Source organism: Oncorhynchus mykiss, chromosome 22 (assembly GCF_013265735.2).
Source record: "Oncorhynchus mykiss isolate Arlee chromosome 22, USDA_OmykA_1.1, whole genome shotgun sequence".
Taxonomy (NCBI): domain Eukaryota; kingdom Metazoa; phylum Chordata; class Actinopteri; order Salmoniformes; family Salmonidae; genus Oncorhynchus; species Oncorhynchus mykiss.
This window is the reverse complement of record NC_048586.1, coordinates 39,582,886-39,607,463: the sequence shown is the minus strand read 5'-3', so window position 1 is coordinate 39,607,463 and position 24,578 is coordinate 39,582,886. Positions and strand designations below refer to the sequence as shown.

At 42.7% G+C, this 24,578-nt stretch overlaps 1 protein-coding gene across 1 annotated transcript in view; it reads left to right on the top strand.

The window, feature by feature from the left end:
- ramp1 (receptor activity modifying protein 1) overlaps positions 1 to 17,435 on the top strand; it is a 90,141-nt gene extending 72,706 nt beyond the window's left edge. Inside the window, exon 3 of the mRNA XM_021579710.2 lies at positions 16,299 to 17,435. Within this exon, the coding sequence (XP_021435385.1) occupies positions 16,299 to 16,554 (256 nt within the window). The 3' untranslated portion in view covers positions 16,555 to 17,435. The remainder of the gene's footprint in view (positions 1 to 16,298) is intronic.
- The last annotated feature ends 7,143 nt before the right edge of the window (positions 17,436 to 24,578 follow it).

Genomic DNA, 24,578 nt, shown 5'->3' with positions numbered 1-24,578 from the left:
CCACCTCAGTCAGGGTTTAGGACAGAGCACTATTACAACAACCACCTCAGTCAGGGTTTAGAACAGAGCACTATTACAACAACCACCTCAGTCAGGGTTTAGGACAGAGCACTATTACAACAACCACCTCAGTCAGGGTTTAGGACAGAGCACTATTACAACAACCACCTCAGTCAGAGTTTAGGACAGAGCACTATTACAACAACCACCTCAGTCAGGGTTTAAGACAGAGCACTATTACAACAACCACCTCAGTCAGGGTTTAGGACAGAGCACTATTACAACAACCACCTCAGTCAGGGTTTAGGACAGAGCACTATTACAACAACCACCTCAGTCAGGGTTTAGGACAGAGCACTATTACAACAACCACCTCAGTCAGGGTTTAAGACAGAGCACTATTACAACAACCACTTCAGTCAGGGTTTAGAACAGAGCACTATTACAACAACCACCTCAGTCAGGGTTTAGGACAGAGCACTATTACAACAACCACCTCAGTCAGGGTTTAGAACAGAGCACTATTACAACAACCACCTCAGTCAGGGTTTAGGACAGAGCACTATTACAACAACCACCTCAGTCAGGGTTTAGAACAGAGCACTATTACAACAACCACCTCAGTCAGGGTTTAGAACAGAGCACTATTACAACAACCACCTCAGTCAGGGTTTAGAACAGAGCACTATTACAACAACCACCTCAGTCAGGGTTTAGGACAGAGCACTATTACAACAACCACCTCAGTCAGGGTTTAGAACAGCGCAATATTACAACAACCACCTCAGCCAGGGTTTAGGACAGAGCACTATTACAACAACCACCTCAGTCAGGGTTTAGGACAGAGCACTATTACAACAACCACCTCAGTCAGGGTTTAGGACAGAGCACTATTACAACAACCACCTCAGTCAGGGTTTAGAACAGAGCACTATTACAACAACCACCTCAGTCAGGGTTTAGGACAGAGCACTATTACAACAACCACCTCAGTCAGGGTTTAGGACAGAGCACTATTACAACAACCACCTCAGTCAGGGTTTAAGACAGAGCACTATTACAACAACCACCTCAGTCAGGGTTTAGAACAGAGCACTATTACAACAACCACCTCAGTCAGGGTTTAGGACAGAGCACTATTACAACAACCACCTCAGTCAGGGTTTAGAACAGAGCACTATTACAACAACCAACTCAGTCAGGGTTTAAGACAGAGCACTATTACAACAACCACCTCAGTCAAGGTTTAGGACAGAGCACTATTACAACAACCACCTCAGTCAGGGTTTAGGACAGAGCACTATTACAACAACCACCTCAGTCAGGGTTTAGGACAGAGCACTATTACAACAACCACCTCAGCCAGGGTTTAGGACAGAGGACTATTACAACAACCACCTCAGTCAGGGTTTAGAACAGAGCACTATTACCACAACCACCTCAGTCAGGGTTTAAGACAGAGCACTATTACAACAACCACCTCAGTCAGGGTTTAGAACAGAGCACTATTACAACAACCACCTCAGTCAGGGTTTAAGACAGAGCACTATTACAACAACCACCTCAGTCAGGGTTTAGGACAGAGCACTATTACAACAACCACCTCAGTCAGGGTTTAGGACAGAGCACTATTACAACAACCACCTCAGTCAGGGTTTAAGACAGAGCACTATTACAACAACCACCTCAGTCAGGGTTTAGAACAGAGCACTATTACAACAACCACCTCAGTCAGGGTTTAAGACAGAGCACTATTACAACAACCACCTCAGTCAGGGTTTAGAACAGAGCACTATTACAACAACCACCTCAGTCAGGGTTTAAGACAGATCACTATTACAACAACCACCTCAGTCAGGGTTTAGGACAGAGCACTATTACAACAACCACCTCAGTCAGGGTTTAAGACAGAGCACTATTACAACAACCACCTCAGTCAGGGTTTAGAACAGAGCACTATTACAACAACCACCTCAGTCAGGGTTTAAGACAGAGCACTATTACAACAACCACCTCAGTCAGGGTTTAGGACAGAGCACTATTACAACAACCACCTCAGTCAGGGTTTAGGACAGAGCACTATTACAACAACCACCTCAGTCAGGGTTTAAGACAGAGCACTATTACCACAACCACCTCAGTCAGGGTTTAGGACAGAGCACTATTACAACAACCACCTCAGTCAGGGTTTACAACAGCGCAATATTACAACAACCACCTCAGCCAGGGTTTAGGACAGAGCACTATTACAACAACCACCTCAGTCAGGGTTTAGGACAGAGCACTATTACAACAACCACCTCAGTCAGGGTTTAGGACAGAGCACTATTACAACAACCACCTCAGTCAGGGTTTAGGACAGAGCACTATTACAACAACCACCTCAGTCAGGGTTTAGGACAGAGCACTATTACAACAACCACCTCAGTCAGGGTTTAGAACAGAGCACTATTACAACAACCACCTCAGTCAGGGTTTAGGACAGAGCACTATTACAACAACCACCTCAGTCAGGGTTTAGAACAGAGCACTATTACAACAACCACCTCAGTCAGGGTTTAGGACAGAGCACTATTACAACAACCACCTCAGTCAGGGTTTAGGACAGAGCACTATTACAACAACCACCTCAGTCAGGGTTTAGGACAGAGCACTATTACAACAACCACCTCAGTCAGGGTTTAGGACAGAGCACTATTACAACAACCACCTCAGTCAGGGTTTAGAACAGAGCACTATTACAACAACCACCTCAGTCAGGGTTTAAGACAGAGCACTATTACAACAACCACCTCAGTCAGGGTTTAGAACAGAGCACTATTACAACAACCACCTCAGTCAGGGTTTAGGACAGAGCACTATTACAACAACCACCTCAGTCAGGGTTTAAGACAGAGCACTATTACAACAACCACCTCAGTCAGGGTTTAGAACAGAGCACTATTACAACAACCACCTCAGTCAGGGTTTAGAACAGAGCACTATTACAACAACCACCTCAGTCAGGGTTTAGAACAGAGCACTATTACAACAACCACCTCAGTCAGGGTTTAGAACAGAGCACTATTACAACAACCACCTCAGTCAGGGTTTAGGACAGAGCACTATTACAACAACCACCTCAGTCAGGGTTTAGAACAGAGCACTATTACAACAACCACCTCAGTCAGGGTTTAGAACAGAGCACTATTACAACAACCACCTCAGTCAGGGTTTAGAACAGAGCACTATTACAACAACCACCTCAGTCAGGGTTTAGAACAGAGCACTATTACAACAACCACCTCAGTCAGGGTTTAGGACAGAGCACTATTACAACAACCACCTCAGTCAGGGTTTAAGACAGAGCACTATTACAACAACCACCTCAGTCAGGGTTTAGAACAGAGCACTATTACAACAACCACCTCAGTCAGGGTTTAGAACAGAGCACTATTACAACAACCACCTCAGTCAGGGTTTAGAACAGAGCACTATTACAACAACCACCTCAGTCAGGGTTTAGAACAGAGCACTATTACAACAACCACCTCAGTCAGGGTTTAGGACAGAGCACTATTACAACAACCACCTCAGTCAGGGTTTAGAACAGAGCACTATTACAACAACCACCTCAGTCAGGGTTTAGAACAGAGCACTATTACAACAACCACCTCAGTCAGGGTTTAGAACAGAGCACTATTACAACAACCACCTCAGTCAGGGTTTAGAACAGAGCACTATTACAACAACCACCTCAGTCAGGGTTTAGGACAGAGCACTATTACAACAACCACCTCAGTTGTTAATTATCTTTATTTAACTAGGCGAGTCAGTTAAGAACAAATTCTTATTTACAATGACAGCCTAGGAACAGTGGGTTAACTGCCTTGTTCAGAACAAAAGATTTGTACGTTGTCAGCTCAGGGATTTGATCTTGCAACATTTCGGTTACTAATTCAACGCTCTAACCACTTGGCTACCTGCCACCCCAGCTTCATGAGGTAGCTAGCTACATGAGGTAATTTCAACCAGCTTCATGAGGTGGTCACTTGGAATGCATTTAAATTAACAGCTGTGCCTTGTTAAAAGTGCCTTTGTGGAATTTCTTTCCTTCTAAATGCGTTTGAGCCAATCAGTTGTTTCGTAACAAGGTAGGGGTGGTATACAGAACATAGCCCTATTTGGTGAAAGACCCAGTCCATATTATGGCAAGAACAGCTCAAATAAGCAAACAGTCCACCATTACTTTAAAACATGATGGTCCGTTATTACGGAACATTTAATTAACTTTGAAAGTTTCTTCAAGTGCAGTCGCAAAAAAACATCAAGCGCTATGATGAAACTGGCTCTCATGAGGACCACCACAGGAAAGGAAGACCCAGAGTTACCTCTGATGCAGAGGATAAGTTCATTAGAGTTACCAGCCCCAGAAATTGCAGCCCAAACTAATGCTTTACAGAGTTCAAGTAACAGACACATCTCAACATTAACTGTTCAGAGGAGACTGCGTGAATCAGGCCTTCGTGGTCAAATTGCTGCAAAGAAACCACTACTAAAGGACACCAATAAGAAGAAGACACTTGCTTGGTCCAAGAAACATGAGCAATGGACATTAGACCTGGTAGAAATCTGCCCTTTGGTCTGATGCGTTTAAATTTGAGACGCAGAGTTGGTGAACGGATGATCTCCACATGTGTGGTTCCCACCATGAAACATGGAGGAGGAGGTGTGATGGTGTGGGGGTACTTTGCTGGTGACACTATCTGTGATTTATTTAGAATTCAAGGCACACTTAACCAGCATGGCTACCACAACATTCTGCAGCGATATGTCATCCCATCTGGTTTGTGCTTAGTGGGACTATCATTTGTTTTTCAACAGGACAATGTGTAAGGGCTGTGTAAGTGCTATTTGACCAAGGCGAGTGATGGAGTGCTGCATCAGATGACCTGGCCTCCACAATCACCCGACCTCAACCCAATAGAGATGGTTTGGGATGAATTGGACTGCAGAATGAAGGAAGAGCAGCCAAAAAGTGTTCAGCATATGTTGGAACTCCTTCAAGACTATTGGAAAAACATTCCAGGTGAAGCAGGTTGAGAGAATGCAAAGAGTGTGAAAAGCTGTCATCAAGGCTGCAAATTTGAAGAATCTAAAATATGAAATATATTTTGATTTGTTTAACACTTTTTTGGTTACTAGATGATCCAAATGTGTTATTTCATAGTTTTGATGTCTTCATTATTATTATACAATGTAGAAAATAGTAAAAATAAGAAAAACCCTTGAATGAGTAGGTGTGTCCAAACTTTTGATTGGTACTCTATATATGTACAGTGCCTTCAGAAAGTATTCAGACCCCTTGATTTTTCCTTATCAATCTACACACAATACCCCATAATGACAAAGCAAAAACAGTTTTTTTAAAGTTATTTCTAATTCATAAAAAAAAAAGAAAATATCACATTTACTCAGTAGTTTGTTGAAGCACCTTTGGCAGCGATTACAGCATTGAGTCTTCTTGGGTATGACGCTACAAGCTTGGCACACCTGTATTTGTGCAGTTTCTCCGTTTCTTCTTTGCAGATCCTCTCAAGCTCTGTCAGCTTGGATGGAGAGCGTCATTGCACAGCTATTTTCAGGTCTCTCCTGAGATGTTTGATCAGGTTCAAGTCCGGGCTCTGGCTGGGCCACTCAAAGACAAGCAGAGACTTGTCCTGAAGCCACTCCTGCATTGTCTTAGGTGTGTGCTTAGGGTTGTTGTCTTGTTGGAACATGAACCTTTGCCCCAGTCTGAGGTCCTGAGAGCTCTGCAGCAGGTTTTCATAAAGGATCTCCCTGTACTTTGCTCCGTTCATCTTTGCCTCGATCTTGACGAGTCTCCCAGTCCCTGCCACTGAAAAAAATCCCCACAGCATGATGCTGCCACCACTATGTTTCACCGTAGGGATGGTGCCAGGTTTCCTCCAGACGTGACGCTTGGTATTCAGGCCAAAGAGTTCAATCTTGGTTTCATCAGACCAAAGAATCTTGTTTCTCATGGCCTGAGAGTCTTTAGGTGCCTTTTGAAAACTCCAAGTGGGCTGTCATGTGCCTTTTACTGAGGAGTGACTTCTGTCTGGCCACTCTACCATAAAGGCATGATTGGTGGAGTGCTGCAGAGATGGTTGTCCTTCTGGAAGGTTCTCCCATCTCCACAGAGGGACTCTGTCAGAGTGACCATCGGCTTGTTTGTCACCTCTCTTACCAAGGCACTTCTTCCCCTGATTGCTCAGTTAGTCAGAACGGCCAAGTCTAGGAAGAGTCATGGTGATTCCAAATGTCTTCCATTTAAGAATGAGGGAGGCCACGGTATTCTTGGGGACCTTCAATGCTGCAGAAATGTTTTTGTACCTTTCCCCAGATCTGTGCCTCGACACAATCCTGTCTCGGAGCTCTACGGACAATTCCTTTGACCAAGTACTCTCTAACATCCTGTTTACTTTCTTATTTCAGTAAATAAGAAAATCTCCTTTCTTTTTTTCATTCAAGCAGAAAAACAGAGAAAGGCATCGGGAGAATGTTTTGTAATACAATACAATGCACCAGTTTGGCTTCTCACTGCAGCAACAACAAATAAAAAGGGATCCAATTTGCTTCACGCTTTGTTTGCCTCAGACTCCCACATGAGTTGTGTTTGTTCCCATTTGTTTCCAGTCAATGGAGCAAACAAACCCTAAACAAACTAAGCTCTTTCTCTAGCTTGTCAATTACCATCTCTCTGTATCATCCTCTGTTACAGAAACAAAGCTTTCAAAGTCATTCATTTGGATCATTTATGTAATGACATGGGATGACATAATGGGAGCAGGAAACAAGTGATCTCTTTCAGTTGTTCAACATTCAGTTTTCAATAGCAAATATAAGCAGGCACAGTCAGCTATATGGCACTCCAAATCTCTGAGATTACGATCTTTCTGATGCCTGTTTAATAAAGATATTGAATGATGAATTGGCAGAGTCTGACATTGTATCTCAAAGTCTCAACCTTTACACTGCTGATTCAATATGTAACTATATGACTTTGTCATGAGGGTTGATGGGGGGGGGGGGGGGATGAGGAAAATCAGCTCTCAAGACATTATCCAGAGCAAGGTCTTCAGTAAATGTCACAGAGCCACTCGCCCATTGATATGACTTACAAGGGGTTGCCCTCCTGCCCTTTTTAAATGTGGCGTCATGTGGCGAAAACAACCCGTTTTTGTGCAGTATTGATTTACCATCCTTACAAACCACTTACTGTAAATGTGCATTACTGTATAGTACATAGGCTGGTCATCGAGGTTTGTACCTGTAGACTTTACATCACCATGAAGAAGAACGATGCACAATACAGTAATTGAGTACATTGAGACAGCAAGTGATTGGTGATGATGTGGCTCAGTTGGTAGAGCGTGGCGCTTGCGATTCCTTTACAGACCTTTACTAGCCCTGTATTAGCAGACCTTTACTAGCCCTGTATTAGCAGACCAATATAGACGTCTGTAACACTGGGTCTTTACTAGCCCTGTATTAGCAGACCTTTACTAGCCCTGTATTAGCAGACCAATATAGACGTCTGTAACACTGGGCCTTTACTAGCCCTGTATTAGCAGACCAATATAGACGTCTGTAACACTGGGCCTTTACTAGCCCTGTATTAGCAGACCAATATAGACGTCTGTAACACTGGGCCTTTACTAGCCCTGTATTAGCAGACCAATATAGACGTCTGTAACACTGGGCCTTTACTAGCCCTGTATTAGCAGACCAATATAGACGTCTGTAACACTGGGCCTTTACTAGCCCTGTATTAGCAGACCAATATAGACGTCTGTAACACTGGGCCTTTACTAGCCCTGTATTAGCAGACCAATATAGACGTCTGTAACACTGGGCCTTTACTAGCCCTGTATTAGCAGACCAATATAGACGTCTGTAACACTGGGCCTTTACTAGCCCTGTATTAGCAGACCAATATAGACGTCTGTAACACTGGGTCTTTACTAGCCCTGTATTAGCAGACCAATATAGACGTCTGTAACACTGGGTCTTTACTAGCCCTGTATTAACAGACCTTTACTAGCCCTGTATTAACAGACCTTTACTAGCCCTGTATTAGTGGACCAATATAGATGTTTTCAGCGCACAATTTCTTCTTCTTCTGTGCATCCCCCCCCCCCCCCCCACCCCCCCAGTCTTGCAGCACCACCACCCTCACAGCACCCCCCACGGCTATGGCTTACCCTAACCCTAACCCCTAACTCTAATGGTTGCCACCTGGCTAACATTAGCCTTAACCACAGCTAACATTAGCCTTAGCCACCCAGCTAACATTAGCCTTAGCCACTCAGCTAACATTAGCCTTAGCCACCCAGCTAACGTTAGACGTAGCCACCCAGCTAACGTTAGCCGTAGCCACCCAGCTAACGTTAGCCGTAGCCACCCAGCTAACATTAGCCGTAGCCACCTAACTAACGTTAGCCACAACACAACACACTCCAGCCACTTTAATAATGGGAATTGATGGGAAATTATGTAAATATATCACTAGCCACTTTAAACAATGCTACCTTATATAATGTTACTTAACCTACATTATTCATCTCATATGCATACGTATATACTGTACTCTATATCATCGACTGTATCCTTATGTAATACATGTATCACTAGCCACTTTAACTATGCCACTTTGTTTACATACTCATCTCATATGTATATACTGTACTCGATACCATCTACTGTATCTTGCCTATGCTGCTCTGTACCATCACTCATTCATATATCCTTATGTACATATTCTTTATCCCCTCACACTGTGTACAAGACAGTAGTTTTGGAATTGTTAGTTAGATTACTTGTTGGTTATTACTGCATTGTCGGAACTAGAAGCACAAGCATTTCGCTACACTCGCATTAACATCTGCTAACCATGTGTGTGTGACAAATAAAATTTTATTTGATTTGATTTGATTTTTATTCGTAACATATACATTTAGCAAATTCATAACATACTGTATCATAGAAATTGTAAATCGTAAAAAAACATACTAAAAGGATGATGGACCTCTACAGATAAATACATACCATACGAAACATAACATATCATACTAATTGGAGCGTCTCGGATTGACATTTACTATGTTACGTCTACCCAAGTCCAGGTTGCAGCTGCTTCTGTACATCGAGGAAGGTTAGGGGACTTTTGACCACCTGTTGGTTTATAACGCAAGGTGCCATTCTTTTTGTTCTGGAATGGGAACTGGGTGATCGGAGCGGAGGCAGTGAAATGTTAGCTAACCGTTTATAGCAAGCAGTGTGAACACTAGGTACTGCTTTGGAGTCTTGTTTCGTGCATGCGTGTGCATATGTGTGACTGTGTGTGTGTGTGTGTGTCAACCCGTCTGTCTGTCTGTGTTTCTTGCCATCAGTCAGTCTGTCAACAGCTTCCAAGGCCTCTAATGTTGCAGTATGGAAAGTAAACAGTAAAGAGGACATCGAAGAGGACAGTATGTGAGAGAGAAAGGAGGGGGTGGATTTAAACTGACATGTTCCCTGGAAGAGCAGGAAGGAAGGGGGTGGATTTAAACTGACATGTCTCCTGGAAGAGCAGGAAGGAAGGGGTGGATTTAAACTGACATGTCTCCTGGAAGAGCAGGAAGGAAGGGGTGGATTTACACTGACATGTTCCCTGGAAGAGCAGGAAGGAGGGGGTAGATTTAAACTGACATGTCTCCTGGAAGAGCAGGAAGGAGGGGGTAGATTTACACTGACATGTCTCCTGGAAGAGCAGGAAGGAGGGGGTAGATTTACACTGACATGTCTCCTGGAAGAGCAGGAGGGAGGGGTGGATTTACACTGACATGTCTCCTGGAAGAGCAGGAAGGAGGGGGTAGATTTACACTGAAATGTTCCCTGGAAGAGCAGGAGGGAGGGGGTGGATTTAAACTGACATGTCTCCTGGAAGAGCAGGAAGGAAGGGGTGGATTAAACTGACATGTCTCCTGGAAGAGCAGGAAGGAGGGGGTGGATTTAAACTGACATGTCTCCTGGAAGAGCAGGAAGGAAGGGGTGGATTTAAACTGACATGTCTCCTGGAAGAACAGGAAGGAGGGGGTAGATTTACACTGACATGTTCCCTGGAAGAACAGGAAGGAGGGGGTGGATTTAAACTGACATGTCTCCTGGAAGAGCAGGAAGGAAGGGGTGGATTTACACTGACATGTCTCCTGGAAGAGCAGGAAGGAAGGGGTGGATTTACACTGACATGTCTCCTGGAAGAGCAGGAAGGAAGGGGTGGATTAAACTGACATGTCTCCTGGAAGAGCAGGAAGGAAGGGGTGGATTTAAACTGACATGTCTCCTGGAAGAGCAGGAAGGAAGGGGTGGATTTACACTGACATGTCTCCTGGAAGAGCAGGAAGGAAGGGGTGGATTTAAACTGACATGTCTCCTGGAAGAGCAGGAAGGAAGGGGTGGATTTACACTGACATGTTCCCTGGAAGAGCAGGGAGGAGGGGGTGGATTTAAACTGACATGTCTCCTGGAAGAGCAGGAAGGAGGGGGTGGATTTAAACTGACATGTCTCCTGGAAGAGCAGGAAGGAGGGGGTAGATTTACACTGACATGTCTCCTGGAAGAGCAGGAGGGAGGGGGTGGATTTACACTGACATGTCTCCTGGAAGAGCAGGAAGGAAGGGGTGGATTTAAACTGACATGTTCCCTGGAAGAACAGGAAGGAGGGGGTAGATTTAAACTGACATGTCTCCTGGAAGAGCAGGAAGGAAGGGGTGGATTTACACTGACATGTCTCCTGGAAGAGCAGGAAGGAAGGGGTGGATTTACACTGACATGTCTCCTGGAAGAGCAGGAAGGAAGGGGTGGATTTACACTGACATGTTCCCTGGAAGAACAGGAAGGAGGGGGTAGATTTAAACTGACATGTCTCCTGGAAGAGCAGGAAGGAAGGGGTGGATTTACACTGACATGTTCCCTGGAAGAGCAGGAAGGAAGGGGTGGATTTAAACTGACATGTCTCCTGGAAGAGCAGGAAGGAAGGGGTGGATTTAAACTGACATGTCTCCTGGAAGAGCAGGAAGGAAGGGGTGGATTTACACTGACATGTTCCCTGGAAGAGCAGGAAGGAGGGGGTAGATTTAAACTGACATGTCTCCTGGAAGAGCAGGAAGGAAGGGGTGGATTTACACTGACATGCTCCCTGGAAGAGCAGGGAGGAGGGGGTGGATTTAAACGGACATGTCTCCTGGAAGAGCAGGAAGGAGGGGGTGGATTTAAACTGACATGTCTCCTGGAAGAGCAGGAAGGAGGGGGTAGATTTACACTGACATGTCTCCTGGAAGAGCAGGAGGGAGGGGGTGGATTTACACTGACATGTCTCCTGGAAGAGCAGGAAGGAGGGGGTAGATTTACACTGACATGTTCCCTGGAAGAGCAGGAGGGAGGGGGTGGATTTAAACTGACATGTCTCCTGGAAGAGCAGGAAGGAAGGGGTGGATTTAAACTGACATGTCTCCTGGAAGAGCAGGAAGGAAGGGGTGGATTAACACTGACATGTTCCCTGGAAGAGCAGGAAGGAGGGGGTAGATTTAAACTGACATGTCTCCTGGAAGAACAGCAAGGAAGGGGTGGATTTAAACTGACATGTCTCCTGGAAGAGCAGGAAGGAAGGGGTGGATTTAAACTGACATGTTCCCTGGAAGAGCAGGAAGGAGGGGGTGGATTTAAACTGACATGTCTCCTGGAAGAGCAGGAAGGAAGGGGTGGATTTACACTGACATGTTCCCTGGAAGAGCAGGGAGGAGGGGGTGGATTTAAACTGACATGTCTCCTGGAAGAGCAGGAAGGAGGGGGTGGATTTAAACTGACATGTCTCCTGGAAGAGCAGGAAGGAGGGGGTAGATTTACACTGACATGTCTCCTGGAAGAGCAGGAGGGAGGGGGTGGACTTACACTGACATGTCTCCTGGAAGAGCAGGGAGGAGGGGGTAGATTTACACTGACATGTTCCCTGGAAGAGCAGGGAGGAGGGGGTAGATTTAAACTGACATGTCTCCTGGAAGAGCAGGAAGGAGGGGGTGGATTTAAACTGACATGTCTCCTGGAAGAGCAGGAAGGAGGGGGTAGATTTACACTGACATGTCTCCTGGAAGAGCAGGAGGGAGGGGGTGGATTTAAACTGACATGTCTCCTGGAAGAGCAGGAAGGAGGGGGTAGATTTACACTGACATGTCTCCTGGAAGAGCAGGAAGGAAGGGGTGGATTTACACTGACATGTCTCCTGGAAGAGCAGGAAGGAAGGGGTGGATTTAAACTGACATGTCTCCTAGAAGAGCAGGAAGGAAGGGGTGGATTTAAACTGACATGTCTCCTGTAAGAGCAGGAAGGAGGGGGATCTGTAGAAATAATACAAGGGGAATAACACTGTTCTCTTCTGATGCGATATAAAACTATAAGGACAATTTTTTTATACATTTTTATTTCACCTTTATTTAACCAGCTAGGCCAGTTGAGAACAAGTTCTCATTTGCAACTGCGACCTGGCCAAGATAAAGCAAAGCAGTGTGACACAAACAACAACACAGAGTTACACATGGAATAAACAAACTAACAGTCAATAACACAAAATCAGTGTGTGCAAATGGCGTGAGGAGGTAAGGCAATACATATGCCATAGTACCAAAGAATTACAATAACTACCACACCTTCTGCATATGCATACCCCCACTACACATAGTTCAGCAGGTCACATAGCTAAACTGTATTAGAAGAGCCAGAGTATATATACTCCACATTAAGTCATGTAAAGAAGATAGGATCATACAGAAGAAATGATTACAGGTATATGTGTGTGAGTTCAGACAAGATAAGTTAATACTGACAAGGGAAGATACAACCTCCTGTGTGTGTTGAGACAAGACACGTTTTAGCGGAGCTCTTGAAATTGTGCCATATCTGGGTTATTATAAATCTCTTAGTTCTCAGTACAGAATAGGTTCCAGTTAGCAGGGGTGCCCTTGCCTTAGCCAATGAAGCATCGCCATTGGCTCTTAGGGAGAAATGTTTTGGAGAAATGTACAGGGAGAGAAAAGGGACTGTCTAGCAACGATTAATTTCCTCCGATGATGAAATGTTGCAGATGACGTGACTTTGGCAAGAGTGTTCTTTCAATAAAGCAGCTGTAATATAAAGGTATTGAATCCTGTCATGTCAATAAATTGGTCATGGCCGTACATCTGTAGTGGATAAATGTGAGGAGAGAATAGGGGTTTGCTCATATTTCTATTCTTGCTGAGGTCTAATTTTACACTGTGTTCTCCTACACAGAATATCAACTATCACTATTTCTCTCTCTTCTCTTTCCTCTCTTTTTCATTCTTTCTCTCTCATCTCTCTCCCTCGTTCCTCTCTCTCTTCCTCTCTCTTCTGTTCATAATGATCACGATGCATGATTATAATGTCTGTCTGCCTTGGAAGATGAGCCAGATGGTCTGCCTTTTACCCTGTGTATCACTCTCCCACTGGGGGATTGGGTAAGCTGAGACAGACATTACTCCTCGGTTGTGTTAGGGGACACCTGTGGATTATAAAAAGGTCCTAGCTATGCCAGGCATGCCACACCAGGGAGGATGTGGGTAGAAAGAGCAGGCCATATGGAGGGCATGTTCTGAGGAGAGGGGGGAGAGCTCTTGTTCAGGAGGAGGGGAGGGTGGATGTGTGTCTCTGTGTTTTTCACTCTCTATCTGTCCTCTGTCATTACCAGGGGTCATTACTCTCAATCATGGCAGGCCTATACACACGAGGGAGCACAGTCACACGCAGAGAGCTGTATGAGGGAAAATATTGATTTGCACACGACGGTTGATTGCACCATTAGTGTGTGTATCCCGTTTGTGTATTTCATTTTCAAAGTCTCTCCCCTAACTTCAAATTAACATTGCCTACAGTACGTTCCATGAAGGCAGTCCAGGTAGATGTTAGAGGGCCCTTTTACTGAAGAATGTGTTCGTTTCATATGATTTGTGTTTAGCTTCTTCATGTTTTGGGGTTGCTTTTCAATGTATTGTTGTGTAATATAGATATGTACAGTGTAATTGATGTGTACATAGATATACAGTTGAAGTCGGAAGTTTACATACACCTTAGACAAATACATTTAAACTCAGTTTCTCACCATTCCTGACATTTAATCCTAGTAAAAATTCCCTGTCTTTAGGTCAGTTAGGATCACCACTTTATTTTAAGAATGTGAAATGTCAGAATAATAGCAGAGAGAATGATTTATTTCAGCTTTTATTTCTTTCATCACATTCCCAGTGGGTCAGAAGTTCAAATACACTCAATTAGTATTTGGTAGCATTGCCTTTAAATGGTTTAACTTGGGTCAAACGTTCCTGGTAGCCTTCCACAAGCTTCCCACAATAAGTTGGGTGAATTTTGGCCCAAGTTTGACGTTTGACCCAAGTTAAACAATTTAAAGGCAATGCTACCAAATACTAATTGAGTGTATGTAAACTTCTGACCCACTGGGAATGTGATGAAAGAAATAAAAGCTGAAATAAATCATTCTCTCTACTATTATTCTGACATTTCACATTCTTAAAATAAAGTGGTGATCCTAACTGACCTAAGGCAGGGAATTTTTACTAGGATTAAATGTCAGGAATTGAAAAAAACTGAGTTTAAATGTATTTGGCTAAGGTGTATGTAAACTTTCAACGTAAACTGTGTAGTGTAATTGATATGTATAGTGTAATTGATGTGTATATAGATATGTATAGTGTAATTGATGTGTATATAGATATGTATAGTGTAATTGATGTGTATATAGATATGTATAGTGTAATTGATATGTATATAGATATGTGTAGTGTAATTGATGTGTATATAGATATGTACAGTGTAATTGATGTGTATATAGATATGTGTAGTGCAATTGATGTGTATAGTGTAATTGATGTGTATATTGATATGTATAGTGTAATTGATATGTATAGTGTAATTGATATGTATATAGATATGTGTAGTGTAATTGATATGTATATAGATATGTATAGTGCAATTGATGTGTATATAGATATGTATAGTGCAATTGATGTGTATAGTGTAATTGATGTGTATATTGATATGTATAGTGTAATTGATATGTATATAGATATGTGTAGTGTAATTGATGTGTATATAGATATGTATAGTGTAATTGATGTGTATATAGATATGTATAGTGTAATTGATGTGTATATAGATATGTATAGTGTAATTGATGTGTATATAGATATGTATAGTGTAATTGATGTGTATATAGATATGTATAGTGTAATTGATGTGTATATAGATATGTATAGTGTAATTGATGTGTATATAGATATGTATAGTGTAATTGATATGTATATAGATATGTGTAGTGTAATTGATGTGTATATAGATATGTACAGTGTAATTGATGTGTATATAGATATGTGTAGTGCAATTGATGTGTATAGTGTAATTGATGTGTATATTGATATGTATAGTGTAATTGATATGTATAGTGTAATTGATATGTATATAGATATGTGTAGTGTAATTGATATGTATATAGATATGTGTAGTGTAATTGATATGTATAGTGTAATTGATATGTATAGTGTAATTGATATGTATATAGATATGTATAGTGTAATTGATATGTATATAGATATGTGTAGTGTAATTGATATGTATATAGATATGTATAGTGCAATTGATGTGTATATAGATATGTATAGTGTAATTGATATGTATATAGATATGTATAGTGTAATTGATATGTATAGTGTAATTGATGTGTATATTGATATGTATAGTGCAATTGATGTGTATAGTGTAATTGATGTGTATATTGATATGTATAGTGTAATTGATATGTATAGTGTAATTGATATGTATATAGATATGTGTAGTGTAATTGATATGTATATAGATATGTGTAGTGTAATTGATATGTATAGTGTAATTGATGTGTATATAGATATGGTGTAATTGTTGTTTATTGATGTGTTCTGTTCTGCTCTTGGTATCAGCATGGCTCCCTGCTTAAATAAAAGGTTCAATAAAGATTACACTGTAGATCATGAAACTGGTGTTCAATTTAAAAACCACACTTTGGAGACCCATTAAGAACCCCAAACTGTCCTAAATGTCTATTCAAAGGTGTAGGCTATTATTTACCCTCATTGGGATGTACGGGACACAAACCAAACCTCGTCTTCATTCCATTAATGTGACCTCCCACTGTTCCTTTCCGTCTCTCCCTACAGACCTTACGGTGAGCTCACCAACTGCACCTACCTGATCGCCCTGAAGATGGACTGTTTCTGGCCCAACCGGCTGGTGGACGAGTTCTTCATCCGCATCCACAAGCACTACTTCCACGACTGCTCCCTGTCGGGACGGCTGCTGCGTGATCCGCCCAACCGTATCCTTGGGCCATTCATCGTGGTGCCCATCCTTGTCACGTTGCTCATGACTGCCCTAGTGGTGTGGAGGAGCAAACGCAGTGAAGGCATGGTGTAGCCAGGCCCAACCTCCAGGCCACCAGCCAGGGAGAAGAGGTCCAGAGGAGGCCCCCTTCACCTCCACCTCCACCCATGACAGACTCAGATACACATAACACTGCTGCTACCTACTACAGAACAGACATCATGGACCAGGTGAGGGACTGGGAGGACTGTCTAAGCCTGTCTCAAGGATAACATTATAGAGCATCTCTGGTCCTATCACTGTTTGATAGGAGACCGAGCTAGAGGCACAGGATATAGGAAAGTACACGGACTACAAGATGAGAGTTCATATAACTACAGTGATTATACCCTGCAGACGGACTGGTTTAAAAATGGAAGAGTGATTCCATTGCCCTTTATCTACTAAATCCAATCTGGCTGGAGAATCACAAGCTGTTTGCCATGAAGGACAGATGGTGTCTGATTGGTTTGAAGGACTTCCTGGACACATTAGGTAATTTCCTGTGCAGTGAGTTGAGACACTTTGGCACAGCTCCTGGAGTGGACTTCTTACAGTCAGTCACTGATTGGTTGATATAAAGCATCGTCCTATCATCTCTGTGCTTTATGGATGTTGTCTGTGCACTCTGTACTCTCCTCAAACACTGTTTGGTCCCCCCTGTTCCTGTCCTTGCCCGTCAGAACCAACAGATTTCCACACTCACCCTTCAAGTCCTTACTTTGTGTACTGTGCCAAAGTACCTGTCAGTAACCAAAATAATTACAAAAATATTCAAATCAAATGTGTCCATGAATAGAAAGTGAATGTGAAAAAGAGAATATTATTTTATGTGTGCGAGACTGAGGTACAACATACTGTGCAAATGATGGATTAATAGCCTCCTGTTGGTATTTCATAATGACTGTGTTCAATAAACTTGGATTAAAAACAAAGACGTGACATTGTGTATCGGGTGCTTTGTAAAGGTGGTTTGGTGGGTATAACTTTTATCTTCGTGGTCACGAGGCTTGTGGATTGTTTTGTAAGTTACTGATACACCGTCGTGTCTGTGGAACATCTGAGTTGATTGGGTCTTTAGTAAGGCTAATGCTGTCATCACCAGATAGGGACATTGCCTTTAAGAGCAGAGCATCCTGCTAATGGCATTTTCTGACGCGCTCTTCATCTTATTAGTACTGAGAGGCAAAGCGTCTGCGTGTCTGACTGCCTTACTAATTGCCTTTATATTACTATGGCTGAGACACGGTTTTGCTACAAGATCTGAGCTCCCAATGACTCCAAGTAGATACCTGCTTACTATTCACAGGGCAACGGAAAACTATATATATTTTTTCTATCTCTGTGTGTGTCTCTCTCTCTCAAAGCACCTTGATTGCTTTAAGAGATATCCTAAACCTTTTGTGGTGCTCTAGTCAGACCCTGTATTAAAACTCTCCCCGTCATTATGAGTCTAGTCTGGCTCCCGTGTAGAACCCAGTGTACTCTGGGAAACGCAGTTAAAGACCTCCCAGAGGATAACTGACTGTTAGTCGTTGGGGAATTCTTTAAGGCATTAAATATAGAGAGCATATTTATCTAATTATAATTTTATGGTGTTTTAATCTAGTCTGGTTACCAGTCTGTTTAGCTATCATTCCACTCCTTGCCACTCTGTGTCGTATGTCAAAGAGACTGGCAAATGTCACGGGAAATAAACCAAAATTAAACCATCTTACTGACCTGAGAACGAATGGTTTCCGCCATATTCCTGTTTTTGTTTGAGGCTGAAGACAGCAGCACATCTTAAAAAGAAATACAAGTCTGAGACAGGCTATTAAAATCCTAGTTTTCCTTTGCCTACTCTACAACAGCTATATTCAAGCCCAGTAGAGTAAATAGAGAAGAAGACAGTATGCCAGTATGCCAGTAAGCCAGTATGACCTAAGTCTCTCCATACAAATAGAAGGCTCCATCTGCTCCCAGTCCGATGCACAAGCATTGGATGTCCATTCTGCAATACTCTGCACTTCGAAATGCCATGTATTTAAGGGCAGGGCTGGCCAGGGTTAGTTAGGCATGCCTTAGCTGTATTAAACGTGGCTGGTTCTCATGCAACTGATGAGATAACCTAAAAACATGACAATTACCAGCAAATCAATAAAACAAAGAAAGCTTGAAGAAGGGACTAAACTAAAGCCTGTGGGTTGGGATTCGATGTTGGTGGAGTACATTTAATTACATCACAGAGTGTAGGCAGAGTTAAACAGTGTCTATTGTGACAGAGCTGGTACAGAGCTGACAGGGATGTGGGATTTCAATGTGCTTGATTTTCCCTGCCTGTGGCATGTTCCTGGGTCCCCCACATGAGTTTGCAACTGGGGTAAACCTCCATCTTTCTCCTTTCCCTTCTCCAGAACAGAGCATAGCGGAACAGAATAGAACAGAATAGAATAGAACAGAATAGAACAGAGCAGAGTAGAATAGAACAGAATAGAATAGAACAGAGCAGAGTAGAGTAGAACACATCAGAGCAGAATAGAACAGAAGAGAACAGAGGAGAGCAGAGCAGAGCAGAACAGAGAAGAATAGAACAGAGCAGAGCAGAACAGAGCAGAATAGAACAGAATAGAACAGAATAGAATAGAACAGAATAGAACAGAGCAGAGTAGAATAGAACAGAATAGAATAGAACAGAGCAGAGTAGAGTAGAACAGAACAGAGCAAAATAGAACAGAGCAGAGCAGAACAGAGCAGAGCAGAGCAGAACAGAACAGAACAGAACAGTGCAGAATAGAACAGAACAGAGCAGAATAGAACAGAGCAGAACAGAGCAGAGCAGAGCAGAACAGAACAGAGCAGAACAGAACAGAACAGAACAGAGCAGAGCAGAACAGAGCAGAGCAGAACAGAGCAGAGCAGAGCAGAACAGAACAGAGCAGAACAGAGAAGAATAGAACAGAGCAGAGCAGAACAGAGCAGAACAGAATAGAACAGAAGAGAACAGAGGAGAGCAGAATAGAACAGAGCAGGGCAGAACAGAACAGAGCAGAATAGAGCAGAACAGAACAGAACAGAGCAGAGCAGAACAGAGCAGAGCAGAACAGAGACCATAAGAGAATCCTAATGAAAGTCCTGCTCACTGTGACTGAAAAAGCTGAGATGGCACTTACACATTCATACACACTTTCACTCATGCTCTGATGCATATTGTAGGCACACACACACACACACACACACACACACACACACACACACACACACACACACACACACACACACACACACACACACACACACACACACACACACACACACACACACACACACACACACACACACACACACACACACACACACACACACACACACACACACACACACACACACACACACAAAGTTCTCACACACACACAGAAATAAGTAGTCTGCCGTGTTTTGGTCTACTTTCGGTGATATATTTCATTCCCTCACAGGAGCACCTCAGGGAAAGTTTGTTCATGACAGAAATATGCCAGAGCCTCACGGGAGACAAAGACAAATTGGATTCTGCCACACAGACTGAACACTGAGTGAGAGTAAACTGATATGTGATGAAAGACAGACATCTGTAAATTATATTACAGACATTTTATCCACTTTGTGATGACCCAGAGGGCCTAGTGCCTCCCTCTCTACAGAAACATCTCCCCTTGTCAGGTCTTCCTTGATGTGTCAGTCATAAGCTCATAATGACCCACAATGGCTATTGTCGTTAGATCGCTCACACTGAACCGATTCTGAAATCTTTATGAAAGAATAGAACATATGGTGGTAACCTATGTCCACACTACCACATTACACAACCTTATCATGAATGGACAATATTACCCATTCTAATCACAACTGCATGATTCTGTGTCAATACACACTTTTCACCTCGGGAGGGACAGTGTTTGACCATTCACGCTTCAACATGCTCTATCAGACGTTCAGTTGGTTATCTATAGTAACTCCTTCTGGACTTATCCAGACTGATACAGCACGGCAGATCCAGGCTGACCTCTTTTATGGAAGGAGACCCAAGTGTAGATCTATAAAGGACACATTGTCTACTTTATCCAGCAGTGATACACTGCTGGATCCGGTTGTTCTAGCAAAAGCGATACACATATCTATCTTGTTGTTGAGTAACCTCAGCAAGCGCCGCTGTTTTTGTCTTTATCTCAGCGCCTTCTTGTCATGGCTGCTGTTTCTCTCCTCTGGAAAGAACAATCTTGTACAGTGTTTATACTGTAACTGGCCCATGGTGACAAGCAGCATGTGTTCAACGGTCAAAACACACTACAGTCCATGACATCACAAAGATGTCAGACACAATCAGAATCAATAAAATGACAGAAAGTGGAATCTCCTTGCTAATGATCCAAGGAGTCATTAATCAGTTAAGTGTCATAGCGTATATTTGCAATCACACGGCTTTTGTGTTATTTCTGGAGAAGACTGATATGAGACATTCTGGAGGATTGGAGAGGTCCCACAGCTCTGAACGAGACAGAAACGTACTAATTACCAAGGAGACAGTTCCACAGGGGGACAGACAGGGACGAGGACAGGGATGGAGGGAGAGAGCGAGAGAGAAAGTATGAGAGAAACTGTGAGATAGAGGGAGATGAGGAGTACAGAACTCATAATTAGAGTGTAATTAATCACTTTGATGCATTAGAAATCTGTAGAAACTGAACCCAGACCGGGCCTTAGCTGCTAACTTAAGTACTTTGTCTCATTTCAGAAGGGTAATTGGAGACCGGAAACGCAGCTTCACACGGTTTAATAATCAGACTGGGAACAAGTAACTTGACCGTTGGTGTGAACATTTGACATAACTTCTCGTCCAGAACATACCTCATCATCACCATGAGATAAATGTTGCCAGAAAACAGAAATATAAAATAGTCAAACTCAAAGATGTAGTTTGACATGAATTCATTCTAAAACCTGTAATATTACTATATCTAATAATATCTAAAAACAAGACAACTGTGATAAAAAAAAATATTGAATAAAACTAAAATAAACTCTTTGGACAGAGGAGTGCATGGATCAATGTCCTGGAGGAAGCGAGGAGCATAGCCTTTGTCTTCAGTAATATAATCTATCCTTCACACAGACAGCTCAGATTAGCTAGCGGAGGATGAGCACAAATTCAATTTTTCAATTGAGGCTATTGGGTGGGGCCTTGCAGCTATGTTCAGTGGCCCAGATCCACAAGGCAGAGGCTGAGACTGCTGACATCACAGGAAACTCACTTCTGCATTCTAAATGGTACACTATTCCCTTTGCAGTGCAGTACTTTTGACCAGGGACCAGAAGTAGTGCATTATGTAATAGGGTTCCATTTGGAATGGAGGGTAATAGACTTTCACATTGGAGAGTATGTCACTTTCAAAGTACTATTGTAGGTGTATTCATTGTCACATTTCACTTCTCTGGGTATTACTTCTGCATCCCATGTGTTATTTCAGTGCATAATGTTATAATAACTTCAGCATTCCATTGTGTCTTTGTGAAGGGGGATTGCCTCATACAAAACCATGGGGCGATAAAGACAAAGGTATTGGAAGGTATATGAATATTAATAATGGCATTAGGATTCTTTATCTGAAATAATACATTAGCATATGTTCAAAGTGGGAGAGAAAGAGAGAGAGAGAGAGAGAGAGAGACAAGGAGACAGAGAGAGAGAGAGAGAGAGACAAGGAGACAGAGAGAGAGAGAGAGAAACAAGGAGACAGAGAGAGAGAGACAAGGAGACAGAGAGAGAGAGACAAGGAGACAGAGAGAGAGAGACAAGGAGACAGAGAGAGAGAGACATAGGGAGACAGAGGGATAGAGAGAGACACAGACAAGGAGACAGAGAGAGAGAGAGAGAGACAAGGAGACAGAGAGAGAGAGAGAGAGAGAGAGACAAGGAGACAGAGAGAGAGAGAGAGAAACAAGGAGACAGAGAGAGAGAGAGAGAGACAAGGAGACAGAGAGAGAGAGAGAGAGAGACAAGGAGACAGAGAGAGAGAGAGAGAAACAAGGAGACAGAGAGAGAGAGAGAGAGAGACAAGGAGACAGAGAGAGAGAGAGAGAGACAAGGAGACAGAGAGAGAGAGAGAGAGACAAGGAGACAGAGAGAGAGAGAGAGAGACAAGGAGACAGAGAGAGAGAGAGAGAGACAAGGAGACAGAGAGAGAGAGAGAGAAACAAGGAGACAGAGAGAGAGAGAGAGAGACAAGGAGACAGAGAGAGAGAGAGAGAGACAAGGAGACAGAGAGAGAGAGAGAGAAACAAGGAGACAGAGAGAGAGAGAGAGAGAGAGACAAGGAGACAGAGAGAGAGAGAGAGAAACAAGGAGACAGAGAGAGAGAGACATAGGGAGACAGAGGGATAGAGAGAGACACAGACAAGGAGACAGAGAGAGAGAGACAGAGACAAGGAGACAGAGAGAGAAAGACAGAGAGAGACAGAGAGAGAGTCCCCTCCTGTACTCCCTGTTCACCCACGACTGCGTGGCCAGGCACGACTCCAACACCATCATTAAGTTTGCTGACGATGCAATGGTAGGCCTGATCACGGACAACGACGAGACAGCTTATAGGGAGGTCAGAGACCTGGCCGTGTGGTGCCAGAAAAACAACCTATCCCTCAACATAATCAAGACTAAGGAGACGATTGTGGACTACAGGAAAAGGAGGACTGAGCATGACCTCATTCTTATCCACGGGGCTGTAATGGAGCAGGTTGAGAGCTTCAAGTTTCTTGGTGTCCACATCACCAACAAACTAGAATGGTCCAAAAACACCAAGACAATCGTGAAGAGGGCACGACAAAACCTATTCCCCTCAGGAAACTAAAAGATTTGGCATGGTCCTCAGATCCTCAAAAAGTTATACAGCTTCTGTTATCAAGGCAAAGGTTGGCTACTTTGAGGAATCTCAAATATAAAAATATATATAGTATAATAATATACTTTTTTGGTTACTACATGATTCCATATGTGTTATTTTATAGTTTTGTTGTCTTCACTATTATTCTACAATGTAGAATATATTAAAAATAACTAAAAACCCTTGAATGAGTAGGTGTGTCCAAACGTTGGTACTGTATGTAAACATTAAGTTGTACTTAAATCAAATCAAAGTTTATTGGTCACATACATATATTTAGCAGATGTTATTACGGGTGTAGCGAACCGCTTGTAAATAAGGCGAGAACCGGGTGCATTTGAATGAAGTCAAAGTTTTATGAAAATGATAGTTTTTCTGTCTTGAATAAAAGTAATAATAGAAACAAATTATGGCTGGATCTTCACTTAATTATTTAATGTTATTATATAGTCCAAGTTTGTGTAGCCAGGAGGCTCACATTTTATTTATTTTATGCTGTGACATAAATAAACATTTTTAAAACAAGACCTTGAGAGGTAATCATTGTTTTTTTTGGCTAGAAATGCCATAGATTTTTAGGCTAATGAATGATAACTGATAAATGTTAGCTTTTACGTAAAATATAGCCTAACTTAGAATGGCAAATGATTCACATGATTCGCAGGCAATGATCAACTGCAGTACTGGCCATGGTGCTGAATCGCCACAGCAGCTTATCTGTATGATTAGCAGAGAATCAGATATGTTCAGATATGTTCTCTCTGACAGAATCACCACAATAAGCGGGTTAAAAACCACCACAACATTCTGAAATTCTCCCGATAGCCATGTGCAAGGGGAGAGAAAAGGACCAAGCTGCATCTTTCAGTCAAAGGTAGGCTAAAACTAAAGTCATTTTCACTAGACTGCAATAACCTCATAATATTTTGAGTCGGCCAACAGGCCAATAAGGCTACGTCAACGAAATAGTTTGGTGACTTTGAGAGAACTTTCAGTTGAGTAAATTGCAACAAATACAGCAAGACACTGTTAAGATTCATGTGTATATTGTGGCAGATGGCAGGGAGTGGTGATTGAAGGAAGATATCTTCCATCCCCAAGCCTTATATGGACTTCCTGACCCAATGAGGCAAGGCAAGGCGGATCATTAAGCCATTGAGTGCTTGGGGATAAAAGAGGAAGCGG